The following is a 14,357-nucleotide window of genomic DNA, read 5'->3' as shown; positions in this document are numbered from 1 at the left end:
GTGTGTGTGTGTGTGTGTGTGTGTGTGTGCCTATGTGTTTCTTGTGCAATCAGAAAAGGGTGAGAAAACGATGTCAGGTGCCACGAATTGTGTGTGTGTTTGCGTGCGTACTGATGAACACCTCACCTGTCCACTGTGGCAGCAGCCTCCTCTAGCTGACTCAGGAGGAACGGATAAAGTGCTGGAAAACGAGTGAAGAACTCTCGACCTGTCATCCTATTAGAGAGAGAGAGAGAGAGAGGGGGAGGGGTAGAGAGAGTCAGAGAGAGAGCGGTTGACTATGTTAGCAAAAAGTAGATTTGAAATGAAATGCTGATGTCCAGCACAATATGAGCTATGCTAGAAGAACTACTAACCATTGGCAATGCTACAAACTCTGATTTGACCTCAAGAGACCATGAAAGCCACGGACCCCCAATTTGATATGATTTTTTATCTCTGGGACCCCAATCTACACCGTAAAATCCTCAGTGTTAATTTAACTCAGAGTATACAAAAACTAATTCCAATTCCACAGGGTAGGGGTCCATTTGGTTCCTAACTACCAATCATTTAGCTGGAGACGCCCCTTAAGGACCCCCGCGGGTCCCTGTATCCCACACTGAGAACTACTAGTGTTCTAATCTAAATCAGTGTTGCGGTGAAGCTCTGCTCTGGATGAAGGGGGGAACATCTCGATGTGCTGCCTCCAACTAATCCATACCAAACCATTCCGTGCTATTCCGGGCCGAAGCAGGGGGTCAGCGTTTGTTTACGCTCCAGTGTGTGGAAATAAACAACCACTTTGTGAATATTTATGTTTGTGGCGCGTGCGTGTGGGTGTGTGAACGAACGCGCATATTCACTGTGTGTGCGCGCCGGGCACCAAGACACAGTAAATACTGTCACGTGTGTTTGCGCTTACGTATTTACACGCGTCCGTCCATAAAATGACAAACTTTATTTAGCGTCGGCGGTCTAACTCCAAATGCTACGCCCCGCGCTCAGCCAAGGGGCCCCGTAAAAGTCTTTATTTAACCCTGGCCGTCTAAATCGAGGCCTTCCTGAAGGGAAGAGGTCTGAGCCTGCCAAACACATGACAGTAAGGCTGCTGGAGAGAATCGCAGGCTGCTTCAGTCATGACGCTATTAGTTCTGTTGCGACAGGCGAAAGTGTGCACGTATAAGTGCACACACATACAGTCACACACACACACAAGAATGGACTCCAGGCCTGGTCTGAGTTAGTTTCAGGCGCCGTCATGGTAACAAGGCAAGTGAGAGTGTGTGTGTGTGTGTGTGTGTGTGTGTGTGTGTGTGTGTGTGTGTGTGTGTGTGTGTGTGTGTGTGTGTACACACACAGGCGCGTTCCTGTGAGTGCTTGTGTGTGTGTGTATGGTTGTATGCCTATACACAGCAAAATCGTGAGTGTTAATTTAATTGTATAAAAATGGAACGTAAACTCTGCCAAGATTTTACAGAGTATGTTTTTGTTCAGTGTGCATATCGATGGTTATGTGTGTATATAACTGTGTGTGTATACGACAGTACGAAAGGGACAGCATGCTGTAGACTGGGAGAGATGCGGTCCTGTGGACTAGTGTGTGTGCAACAATATAAAAATTGTGTGTACACATGCTCAAAGTTAAATACAATTTAAATACAAATTATTAGGGTACCTTTGGTTCCATTTGCACACTCACAAGTTAAATTAACACTTAAGATTGGGCTTGGACAAAGCCCTGTGTTCTTACTCTGCCCCACCCACCCTAAACGCCTGTTACCTGTCCATCACATCCTCAGCACCCACATCCCTCACCTTTAAACTGTGACCTTGTATGCTCGCTCATTCACGAGACGGAGAGAGAGAGATGCCGCAAGTTTAACCCACGTACAAACATGATACACACAATATGCCCACGAAACATGTGAATGAAGTCACATGAGAATGTGACTTCATTCACTTTGAGTGAGAGGAAAAGACTTGAGTTAGGTTTAGGTCTACAAGTTACAAGAAACTTGATTTTAAGTCGAGGACTTTGATATACTTTTATGTTTAAGTCAAGCACTTTGATTCTATTGTCAGTTAAAGGAGAATTCCGGACAAATTAAGTGTTATCTTTGATGTCTCGTTACTCACCTACCGATGTGAAAAGTAGCGTTCTTTTTTTTCATATATTCCCCTGTCGTCATTTTTTAAACCCCCTCCGTTGTCATAATGGGAGCGCGTGGCTAAGGGAAATTCGTCTATTATAACCGACGCAAAGTTGTTTTTTTCACTACTAGTATTCATAGTAGAGTCTCATGATAGTCAAACATGCGTTGAAACTATCTGCGAGGCTGCCGTCAATGGCGAACGATTTAACACTGGTTGCTTGTTTCTTCCAGAACCTGGCAACTCGTGTTGCCAGAATTTAAAGGGGAAAGAAAAGGAAATCCAAGCGATCGACCACAAACACATCCAACAGTGACAAGTACATCCTATTGACACCAAATAATTGATAAACAAAGATCTTAAAAATAAAAGTCCTTCATGATTTTTCTCAGAAGATAAGGTTTTTATTTTATAAAATGTATAAAAACAATTGTATACAGTATTAAAGTAAGGTTTTGCTCAGCTTATTAAATAAATAAAAAAGTATTTAGTGGAGCCACAGAAATGTTTTTATACATAAATGTATAGTTGTAAGAGGGCTGTGAATGATACGATTATTCAATATTACATTTCTACTATGACCAGACCACAAACTTCACCTGAGCGTCTGTGAGGTCTTGCATTGACGTGGGGGAGATTTGCAGATTTAAGTTATCCATTTGTAACTACGAGTGTACAAATGGAACCAAATGGACCCGTAATGTGTACCCGCTCAGAGTTAAATTAACACTGAGGATGTTACTGTGTGTGTACGAAGAGGTAAATGCGTAGGCAGGGGGTCTGTGGTATGTGTGCACGTGTGTGCACCCGACCCTCCTCCACTCTCTCTAATGAGAGTTCCTCGGTCTGACAAGACTCTCCTGTGATAGGCCTCTGTGGAGGTGAAAGGTCAGGGGTCGCGTCAGAGCAGATTAGGTGGGGCGAAGGAGAGGTCACGAAGGGATGAGAGCAGGAGGTGTGTGTGAGGTGGCCCTAACTGCCTTGTGTGTGTGCTCTTCTCAAAGCACAATATTCTTAACTTGGGGTTTAAATCAACACTTTACTGTCAAGTTATCTTTCCGTACATCTCTCCTCTCCACACACAAACTGAGAAGCAGGCGTACGCACCATTTCCCACTTCCTACACTTGTATACCTCGGTCTTAAAGGTCCCCACGGTTGGGGCACAGTTAAGAACCACTGGACTAGCTGATCGGATCGCTATGCATTTGGTGACCCCTCAAGTTTATCCAATTAAGCCTTACTGTATATACTTTGTCTGAAAATATCTACAATAAGTTTTTTGAAACACGTTTTAAAAATGTAAGGTTGCTTGTAATGACATGGCCAAAACTTTGATGTCGGGGTTAATGGGGAAGAAGTTGCTTCAAAAACCCTCAGACCACAGGGTCAGCCAATGGAGAGGAATTAACTTTCTTTACACTAGGACAATATGTAGGGGCGGCCATAGCTGAGTGGTTAGTGAGCCCGCCTAGGGAACCAGCTGGCCCTGGTTGCCCCAGGTTCGATTCCAGGCTATCCCAGCATATGTGCCGATGATATGAAATTTGTCCCTGAGCAAGACTCTTAACCCCAATTGCTCACAGGTTCTCATTGGAAACAAGACCGCAAGGACTTTCATGAACGACCTGTTAAAAGGAATTATCCTTATCCTTATGTGAATAAATAAGGTTATTACCACCTTTGCTCAGGCTGAACAGCAGGACAGAGAGCTCTACCTTTCCGACTTTTAACATGATGCTGTCGTTGGGTGATCAGAACCTTCTAATGGCTGACTACCGGTGAACGGCCTTGGGCACACCACAAAGAGGGATGATTGTTGGCCAAAGACGCTCACAGACGGCCTGATGTCAGTTTGGTGTGTACTAGGGGCCTTAATGGTCCCAGGGCCCCTGAGCAAGGCACATGACCCATTAAAGTGGGGTCCAGGGACTTTCTGGGACCCTTGCAGATCTGTAACTCTGAGAGTGTACAAATGGAACCAATGGACCCTTACAGGTCCATTTGTACACTCTCAGAGTTATGGGGGTCCTTGAAATGAAAAGGTTTGTAGAATTACTGAGTTAGTCCTGTCAAGTCATCTTGGTGTGGGCCTTTACATATGGACAGCAGGGTTCTGGGGCAAAGCATGAAGAGCTGAAACAAGGGTTGAAGCAAAGCTGGAGGCTTTGCCTGGAATGCAGACTCCTCTCCCTCCTCCGTTTCTCTTTTGTTTGGAGCTAAAGTTTATTCATAACAGCAACATGGAGTCATGGAGAGGGGAGCCAGGGTCTTGGCTCACTGGGAGACTCACACAGTACACAAGCAAACAACACTCTTAATGCCAAGACACAGACACACAAACAGAGCACCAAAAAGCATGCAACACATAAATACACCAGTGGATTAATACAAGTTTGTCAGTTTGTGTGTTGTGCGTGTTATCTGCATAATCTGCATTTCATTTCCCTGTGTGTTCGTGAGTTTATGTGTGTGTATACTGGCTCACAGGGGTAGATACACTTCACCCCTAGTGGACCTAGAGAGCCTTAAAACACAAACACACACACAGTCAGACATTGGAGCGGACAAGCTGTCACGACACATTTACTGTGGCCAGAACATTCAACCAAATAATCACAGTAATAATACAGACCAGACACACAACACACACACACACACACACACACACACACACACACACACACACACACACACACACACACACACACACACACACACACACACACACACACACACACACACACACACACACACACACACACACACACACACACACACACACACACACACACACACACAGGGTCAATTCACAAGTTGTAAGTCATAGGCTTAATGTGCGTTAACTTATACTTGCATTCTCTTCTTTATGGCACATGCACGTACAAACGCACACACACACAAAGTGTACAGGTTAATCTCCCCTCTTATACACACTTACAGTATATGCACACATATACTACATATCATCGCTGTTGGGTGGAAACCTTGTATCTCCATATTATATATTTTTTGTAAATTAATGCCTTACGTCATCATACAAGAATGTCACACAAAAGTAGTGAAAATAGCAGATCTACAAGCTCACAACGCGCCGCCGCTTTGTGAGGTTGTAGATCAGATATTTTCACTATTTTATTTCTATAATAATAAAAAGGGACGGTTTTGGACATGGTTTCCACCCAACGATATGCACAAAAGTGTGCAGACGGGATACACACCATCTGAATGTAATCGGCCTGCCTGTGAGAGTGTGAGTGTTCAGAGAGTGGAGACCTTGGTCACACCACTCAGCTTAACTAAAGCGAAACAGACAGGAGCTCCTGCAGTCGGGTCCTAGTGGCTTACAGCCTCATCACACGAAACAGGACGGAGGGCCCAGTGAAACTCTACCCTGGCACCGTGACGGTAACAGCTCTCTGGGAGAGCCCGCTCCTCTACCGACAGTGGTTCTCAAACATTTTCATGTCAAGGACCCCCAAATTCATATGCATTTGGCCACAGACCCCCATTTGAAAATATTTTGTGCCAGGGACCCCCATAAGAGAATACTTAAGACTGTTCCCTGATTTTGCTGAGGACCCCCTGTAACGCCCTAAAGGACCCCTGGGGGTCCCCGGACTTCACTTTGAGAACCAGTAGTCCAAGAACGTCTCGCAAGGAAGAGCAGAGAGAGTTAACAACTGACTCCTGCCAGGTGACAGAGATAGCTTTGTGTCCCCTAATCCTGATTCCCACTCATTCTCACTTACAGATGACCACTGTCAGGCACTGCCCTTTGGCCCATTGGTCTTCCACACTGAAGACGCATCAATCTCTCTCTGCAGCCTACCTTTTCATCCCTGCTGTTGCTCTCTCCACTTGGAACCACTCGGTTCTGGTCTCTCTCAAATGCTCCTTGTCTACCGGGATGGAGAGCAGAATTCACCTAGACTTCCACATTGACTTTAACATTTAGTGCCCAATTAGACAGCAACAGTCCGGGTCCTCAGGATCAGAACCACAACTCTCAACTTTCCTATTGCCCATAATGCACCTCTCTGTTGGGTCTCGTGCCGATTCTAAAGTCTGATTTACACTGTGTCATACGATGGTGTGTCCCGCTGCCTAAGATATGTTGTGATATACAAGCTAACAACACGCTGCGATGCGACAGGATAAATCAGGCCTAAGCGGTGCGGCTCAGTGACGGGGAGACTTGGTGGTTGGCACAACAGGGGTTCCCCCCCTCTTTGTCGAAGACACATGGTATTTCACTCATGGTAATCAATACAAGGGCATGCAACACATGGCCAGTCCTTTAGTTACACACACACACACACACATATACACACACACGTATGACACCCACTTACTGGTCTCACTCCCTCACACAGACACGGGCAGACACAGGTCAGAGGTGAAGGTCAGTGGGCAAGTGTCAGGAGAAGAGCATGATGGGGAGGGGGGGGGGGGGTGGCTAGAGTTCTGCTGTCGACCAGTTAAAGCATGTGAGGGTTCATTGGGTGAACGAGTGTAACGGTCCCCGGGTAGATTTGTTTTGTTATGTGTTAGGAAAGACATGTCTCTAAAGAAACTTACTGCCTGAGAATGAGTCTTAGACCGGCAATTAGGACCTCTTCTGTTACCCAATAGGATCAAATCTAGCTAGTGCTCACACCGTGGTGTGTGAACGTAGTGGAGACATATTTCCACAGCCTAGTGCAGACATATTTCCACAGCCGTTAGACCGACTGGATATGTAGACCGCTTTTTGGGGAGCTTTGGCAAAAGTGGTGTGACAACAGTGGCCCCTAGTGGCGAAAGATAAGAACTGACTGAACACTGTCACTTTTTATTATTCATGATACAACAATCAGTCGTTGTTGATGGTTGTTGGTCACTGTGTTAATTATTATCATTACTATGTTTGTGCAAGAGTTGTTTTCATTCTACCTCAGTGCACGTGGCAATAAAGTAGGGGCTGTAATTACTTTGTTGATCAATCGAATTATCGAGAAAAGTGGGGATTTAATTTATTTAAATGGAGAAATACATTTTAAATGATCAATTAAATCGATTAGTATGATTAAGCTGAACTAACAGATCATTAGGGAGGATAAGAGGCAAACCTGTTCTTTTTTGAATGTTCATCCTTTCCTTTCTTCACTCCAAAGATCCTTGTGATCAACGAGCTGAACAGCAGAGTGGAGGAGTTCCTCACCTGAGAGAGAGAGAGGAGAAAAGATAGAGATAAGGGAAGTAAAGAGAGAGGAAAGAACGACAATGATAAGTTCACATCTCTACACACTGCCCCTATAACAACTGATGGAGATGGAGATGGAGAAGAACTCACAGCCCAGACAGGGGAGGTAAAGCCCAGGACAGCAGCCTGCATGCCCTCAGAGACGAAGGGGATGATATTCTCTCCCAGACGAGTGTCTCTGTACAGAGCCCTCAGGATGTTCAGGGCATGGACCTGTGGGGAAAGGAGAACAAAGCATTGTTTTCCTCCAAAGCACATCTGTTTTACTAACTAGACAGGACATCAGGACGACAGGAAAGAGTGGAACAGGGACTTCCAACACAAGTCTGGAGCTTAGCTCAAATTCTTCTTCTTCATCGTCCTGCCGAGGTGCCCGCGAGCAAGCCAATGAAACCCTGATTGACCACTGACTTGTTCCAAATCATTCCGTATAAGAATGCCAGCTGAAATGCTCTACATGAATAAATACTGCCATGCAATTAGATCTGCTAGTTGGGAAATGAATGAACAATGTAAGTCAAGATAATCAAGAGAAGGGCCTGGTGTGATCAGAGCCTGGCTTTCCCAGGTACAAGGGGCTACAAGGATTGACAACTCAAATTCAGGAAAAATTGGGTTTGTAGTGGGACATATAAATACAGTAAGTAATCACACACATGAAAAGAAAAACAAAACACATACACACAAATATACCAGACTCATTAATCGCCCTATTTAAAGTGCAGATGCTGAAGATATGTGAATCTACAGTCTGTTAAATCCAATATACTAACCAGGGTCACCCAGGGGCCTATCTTTGGCCCCCTCCTTTTTTTCCCCTCCACACCAAACATCTTAGCTGAAAAACAGCCGATCTACAAGTTCACAACGCGTTGCATAATTATCAATTATTAATCAATGAAAATAGCTGATCTACAAGCGTGGATCAGCTATTTTCAGTGAATGTTCACCCATTGTGACATGCCCAGAATAGGGATGCTAGGGTTCCTGTGGTGAACAGGTACCTGGGGGACAGTGGAGTGGGCAGTGTCTCTGTCGGTGGAGGGCATGGCCAGAGCCGTCAGCTGTCTCATGGTCATCTTCAGCAGACTGCAGCTGGACGACTTGGGCTCAGAGGACAACAGGGCCTGGGGATGGTCAGATGGACAGAACAGGATAAAGTCATTCATCACTCTCAACCTGGCGTCCCAATGGGCATTTCATCATAGCTCGGTGGTCTTGTGCTTGTTAAGAGTGTCTGCCATGAGATTGGGTAATGAGGAGGAAGGATGGAGTCCTGAAGTCCCTAAAATCATGTGAATTCAGAGTGGAACAATGGGAATAATGGAAGTGAGAAGAAGATAGAAGGAGAGAGGAGGGCACATCGGGGTGGAGAGAGGAGAGGAGAGGAGGAGGAGGAGGAGGAGAGCGGGAGTGCTGGGGCGTCCCGGGCTGGTTCAGACCAGCACGAGGGCTGGTCTGGAGCCAGCCTTCCCAGGCCTCTCCCTCTCTCTGGAGGAATGTGGCTCACAGCCTCTGCCAAGGTGTTGACTTCAGCTTTTCTTCAGACTTCCTCTGCTCGCTCTCTCTCTCTCGCTCTCTCTCTCTCTGATCCACTATTAACAATTTAGGCATTCAGCAGATGCTCTTATTCAGAGTAACTTACAAAGTGTAAGGTCAGAGTAAATGGCATATGAACCCTAGTACTGATTCCAGGGTCACGTAAATAGATTGCAAAGAAAACAATTACAAGCTACAAAGAAACTAGGATAACTAGGATAATGTTAATATCCTAGTTATCCTAGCTTCTGTCTAAACAACATGCTATTTAAATAACATATTTAGTGTTTGTGGACAATCAAACAATGTACTGTATCTATATAACATAACATATGTGAACAAGTAAACATCATATACTGTATACTAGCAACCATCAACAATGGGCAGTAAGAACAGTCTGAAGAGGTGAAAAGTGAGGTGAAAAATTTGCAGACCGTCATTAGCTGATCTAAGTGGGCAGTATAAGGTGTGTAGGGGTAGATTATGTCCTGAAGGTAAGGAAGTGCCATGCTCTTCATTGTGTTGAACAGTAGGTCATCATCAGTGTTTAAATTGGAGCGGGCAGCAACCAGAAGTCAGTGAACAGAAGAACAAAGGGGGAGAGACGTGAATACGTAGGGAGGTTGAAGAGCGGGCATGCCGCGGCATTCTGGATCAGTTGTAGTGATAACTAGACAACGCCAGATGTTTTTGTCCAATGCCGATCCTGGTGTCGCAATTTAGGCACACCAGGTTAAAAGTGGTTAAAAGTCAGGACACATGAGTAATTGCCGATACAGATGTCCTAAAAAATACAAATAAAGGCCGATATAGTATCTGCCCGGCGGATATATGGGTCTGGCCCAATTATCGGCCCGATGACGTAAAACTAGCTGCCAAAGGGGTATCTTATGAGTTTCTTATCTTTGTTTATCTTACTCCAAAACATAAACTCTACTTTCTAGATAGCCTTTCAGACAACATGCAATTCAGGTTTATACTGCATTACACCCGAGAGGTATTTCAGTGACGCCAGTAGCATTCAGTTTAGGAGCCATATGACTGCCCTATACATAATAGCAGACATATATGACTGTCCTATACATAATCACGGTAAAAGAAGGCATTAGAGCTACATGAAGTCAACTGTCTTGTACATTTAAAATTGACCTTTTTAGATGCTGCAGTATGATGTAATCAGAGGTAAAGATGATGGTGGGTTAATAACCAAAGTCAGTCAAGTGTAAAGGCGAGATAGACGAGAAGAGATTAGTTGTTGAGGTTTGTGGGATCGGTGACTATCAGGAGGGGTCAACAAAAGGACAGCGCTTGTGTGCGTGTGCGTGTGTGTGTCTGTGTGTGTGAGAGAGAGAGAGAGAGAGAGAGAGAGAGAGAGAGAGGGAGAGAGAGAGACATGAAGAACAGAGAATGAGTAAGACAGAGAATGAGAGAAAGTGCGAGACACAGAGAGAGCGAGAGAGACAGGGAAAGAGAGCGAGTGAGAGAGAGACAGGCAGATGGATTGATTAAAGACTCAAGTGTTCTTCCAGTGCGAGTACTCCAATGGTGTGCCAAAACTGCTGATTGCACTGCTTATGAGAAGTAAACATGAACGCATGCACTGACACACACATATACAGAAAGGTTTCTGTTACAATGTTTGTGGAGTCCTCCCATTGAGAACATTCATTCTCCAAACTCTACACTTAACCCTTACCATGTCTATGTAGCAGCTTATAACGCGAACTATAAAACGCCCTTTGATTCCTTTACATGAAGTCCTTTAATGAAATTAAGATGTAGAGGATATTTAAAAAAAATGACACTTAAAATAATGTGGCTGGTTGGTCTCCTGATCCCGTTTCTGCATTTTGTTACACAAGTATACACAAAACACATAAAAATCCTCAGTGTTCATTTATCCATTTGTAACTCTGGGAGTGTACAAATGGAACAAAATCAATGTAGTTCCAAATGTACACTCTCAGAGTTAAATGAACCCATAGGATTTTACAGTGTAGATGGACACACGTACATACACACACACACACACACACACACACACACACAGACCTGAATGTAGAAGGGTATTCCAGCGCTGCGTCGTGTGGCACACAGTTTTGACGAGGGGTCACTGGACTTGACCTCCTCCAGGACCTCAGACAGCCAGCGGGCAGGCAGCTGCTGCAGCGCACGACTCCCACTCCTAACACACACACACACACACACACACACAGACACAAAGGTCAGCAGTCGAATCATGATGACAGTGCTCCTGTTACCTGAGATCAGTTGGGTAGGGCAAGAAAAAAGGCAACCATGAATGATTAATTCCACCATTTGGTTGTAACTTTTGGAAAAGTGTAAAGGCACATTGTGAACGAAAACAAAAAGAAAGACAGTCAAAAAACATAGAAAACTCTTGTCCAGTTGCACTGTGCTTTCAGCTGACCTATTTTGAACGCCACATTTGCAGGTTAATTATAATAACAATTGAGGTAGCTTCAGTTGAATTCTCAGTCACACAGAAACAACATAATTAAAGAGGCAGTGCCACGATTTTGATTTGTGTGTATGGAGTTGACATTACTACTACACCTGGTGTGGTTAAAATGTGCGAGTCTTCCCTGTGTATTGTCTGTTTATTTTTGTAAGCTTCTCTATTTTACGATTTACTTCACTTAAGCCATATATAGTTAATTGTATGTCGAATAGTTAAAATAGACAATCTACAAGGTCACAATGCGTCCTATCATGACGCGTTGTGTATATTTTGAACATTTTGACATGCCCAAAATAGAGACGCCAGATTGAAAGCGGTTAATACCAATTCACCCAGATCTGGCGCGCAAGCGCACACACACACGGGGATGGGAGAGAGACTACTGGTGAAGAATGTACCCTCCTGTTCTGTGAGAAGCTGTTGTTTTAGCAGGGTCAGTGGACCGAGGAGGCCAGTTCAAACAGTCCAAGGTGGAGGACAGACCAAGGGCATATGGTGGGCTCGTCTGTATGCACAGCAACATACACACATGCATACACACACACACACACACAGTGTGACATAGGCAAGAAAGAAGAGAGAGAGACCGAGCTGATCTGTACGTATGAAAAGAGCAACTACCTTTAAAAAATATATTTTTTGTGTGTGCCATTTCAAACACATTTGAAAAAAAGCTATGTATCTTAAAAGGTTTTATACCAAGTCACTGCAAAATCTTGAAAACGTGCTGCTATAGCTTCAAATGCTTTATACCAAGTTACTCATGACTAAACTATTCCTAACAACAAATGAAATTTTTTATAGTTTTGTAAGCTAGTTTTTTCTAAGTTGCAATATGTGACAAAGCTACGTTTACACAATTCTTTATTTCTTAGTTTTGATCATTTTTATTTGACACTTGTTTTGGCAATGTAAAAGTATGTTTTCTCATGCCAATAAAGCTTTCTTTGAATTGACAGACGTGTAGGGAGACGGAATAAGACGACAGAAAAGACGGTGTGAGGGGACAAGTGCAATGGAGCTCAGCAACCCCAGAAACCAACACACAGCATCAAACAGCAGTGGTTCAACGCCCCACAATCAACACCCCATAACCCAGCTCATGGCCTGCATACCATCCATGCACTGCTGCCTCCAGCCCTGCTCCACACACACACACACACACACACACACACATAAACATGGGTATGCACACACACAGAGGCCCAGAACAGAACAGAACACACACAAACTCCCAGTACGCCTACACACAACCACTAGAATGTCGCCGTCATTACACAACACACTAGTCACCCACCGAGAGAGAGAGACAGGGAGAGAGAAGGGGGGGGGTTCTTGTACTTGAGCGGACAATCAACTTTTTGTCCAAACTCCTCCGAGTCGTCTCGGCTCAAAGGCAGCAACCTTTCCGACGCTTTGTGGTTCGTCACCTGCTCTAGGGCCAACACGTCTTCCAAAGCGAGTCTCCGCCGAGGAAAAACGGGGGAGGGACAGGGTCAAAGAAAGCCGAGAAATTCTTTCATGACATCCTGAAACTAAAACAATTGTAGATTTTTCCGTTCTTCAAGGACATTAGCGAGGGGGGATCATATTCAGCCCAAGCGGAGCGGGGTTGAAGAGGAGGTCGGGAGTGACGGCCATCTTGGGTACGAGTCTCAGGTCTCCTAGCCAAGTTGAATGTTGTGCCTGGCAGCCCTCTTGTCCATAGAGAGGCCCCCCGTCAATCTAGCACCGTTAAATGCACAATGAAAAGCACCTGCGTCATCATGGCTGGAGACATTCAACTCCACACAGACACACACGTGCACACACACACTTCCAGCAAGCTCTTTGAACTGGCATTTATTGCAAAATAATAGTACCGTAATAGAGCAATAATTTACTCTCCGTTGGATCACAACAGAAATTATATTTTTTGCACAATTAAAGGGACATAACCAAATACGACTTGCTACAACATTCAAATGCCCAGTCCAGATACATTTTAGTCGTCTTATGATTGTTTCTATTTGAGGAGTGATTTTGAGATGACCTGTATATTTCAAGGCATATTGATAGAAACCATAGTGTAATTTCCATGTTTAAACACTTGCTGCTACATGTCAAAGATTTTGGCCACCACACAGCACCAGGCCTGTCAACCTTGGAAAAAGGATTATGTAAAACCTGCATCTCCCAGTCGTTTTACATTTGCAAAGGAGTTCAAAGAACGTCTTAACTTGAGGAACCAGTCGGATGAGAAGAGGAGTTGGAATTAATGAATAATCATATTGCAGACCAATTATTGTCCCTCCAGCCTATACTGTAGGTAGGGCTAAATGGATACAGAGGTCCCAGGTGTGATTCCCGGCCCCGGCTCGATGTGTCAATGAGCAAGACAATCAACCTGCAATTTCGTCAGAGAGTACAGAGCTCGACTGAGTACATAGAAGAGTACTGCACAATCAAACACATAAGGCGTCACCAGCTTTTCGTTTACTTTAGAGGGACAAATCATACGAGTGTGCTTTGTCAAAATGTGTACCCGCTACTACGCAACATGCGTACAGGATGGCAGGTCTGCCACACACATGCAGTACACATGATCAAAGACACAAAGATAAATACATCATCACACCAAAGACACACACACCTGCATAGCATGTCGGTGAGGTGTACAAAGCCCACGTAGGCTAGTTCGAAGGCGCCGCGGTGACGAGACTGAAGAAGCTGCTGACGGAAATAGAGGCCCACCCCTTCCACCTGAGAGAGAGAGAGAGAGAGAGCCATTACAAGAGAAATAAATTTTACAAAACAGTTAAGGTTAAAATAAAAAATTGTAAAAAGCTCTGGGCCGTAGCGTGACGGTCCAGGCACACTAGGCTGCAATGCCAGCCTGACAGCGTGTCGTGGGTTCGACTCCCGTTCCTGAGTGTCTCACCCCCCCCCCCCATCTCTCTCCCCATTTCCTGTCAGCCTA

At 44.7% G+C, this 14,357-nt stretch overlaps 1 protein-coding gene across 2 annotated transcripts in view; it reads right to left on the bottom strand.

Moving 5' to 3' along the window:
* thada (THADA armadillo repeat containing) overlaps window positions 1-14,357 on the bottom strand; it is a 110,207-nt gene that overhangs the window by 65,172 nt on the left and 30,678 nt on the right. For both annotated transcript variants that reach the window (XM_080448830.1, XM_080448831.1), the window contains exons 22-27: window positions 14,031-14,140; window positions 10,969-11,101; window positions 8,382-8,504; window positions 7,468-7,590; window positions 7,244-7,335; window positions 127-216 (exon numbers count right to left, since the gene is read on the bottom strand). In XM_080448830.1, coding sequence (XP_080304956.1) covers window positions 127-216; window positions 7,244-7,335; window positions 7,468-7,590; window positions 8,382-8,504; window positions 10,969-11,101; window positions 14,031-14,140 — 671 coding nt within the window. The remainder of the gene's footprint in view (window positions 1-126; window positions 217-7,243; window positions 7,336-7,467; window positions 7,591-8,381; window positions 8,505-10,968; window positions 11,102-14,030; window positions 14,141-14,357) is intronic.

The sequence above is a fragment of the Gymnoscopelus braueri genome (assembly GCF_963280865.1).
Source record: "Gymnoscopelus braueri genome assembly, chromosome: 14".
In the NCBI taxonomy this organism is placed as follows: Eukaryota; Metazoa; Chordata; class Actinopteri; order Myctophiformes; family Myctophidae; genus Gymnoscopelus; species Gymnoscopelus braueri.
This window is presented reverse-complemented; position numbering and strand designations above follow the sequence as displayed.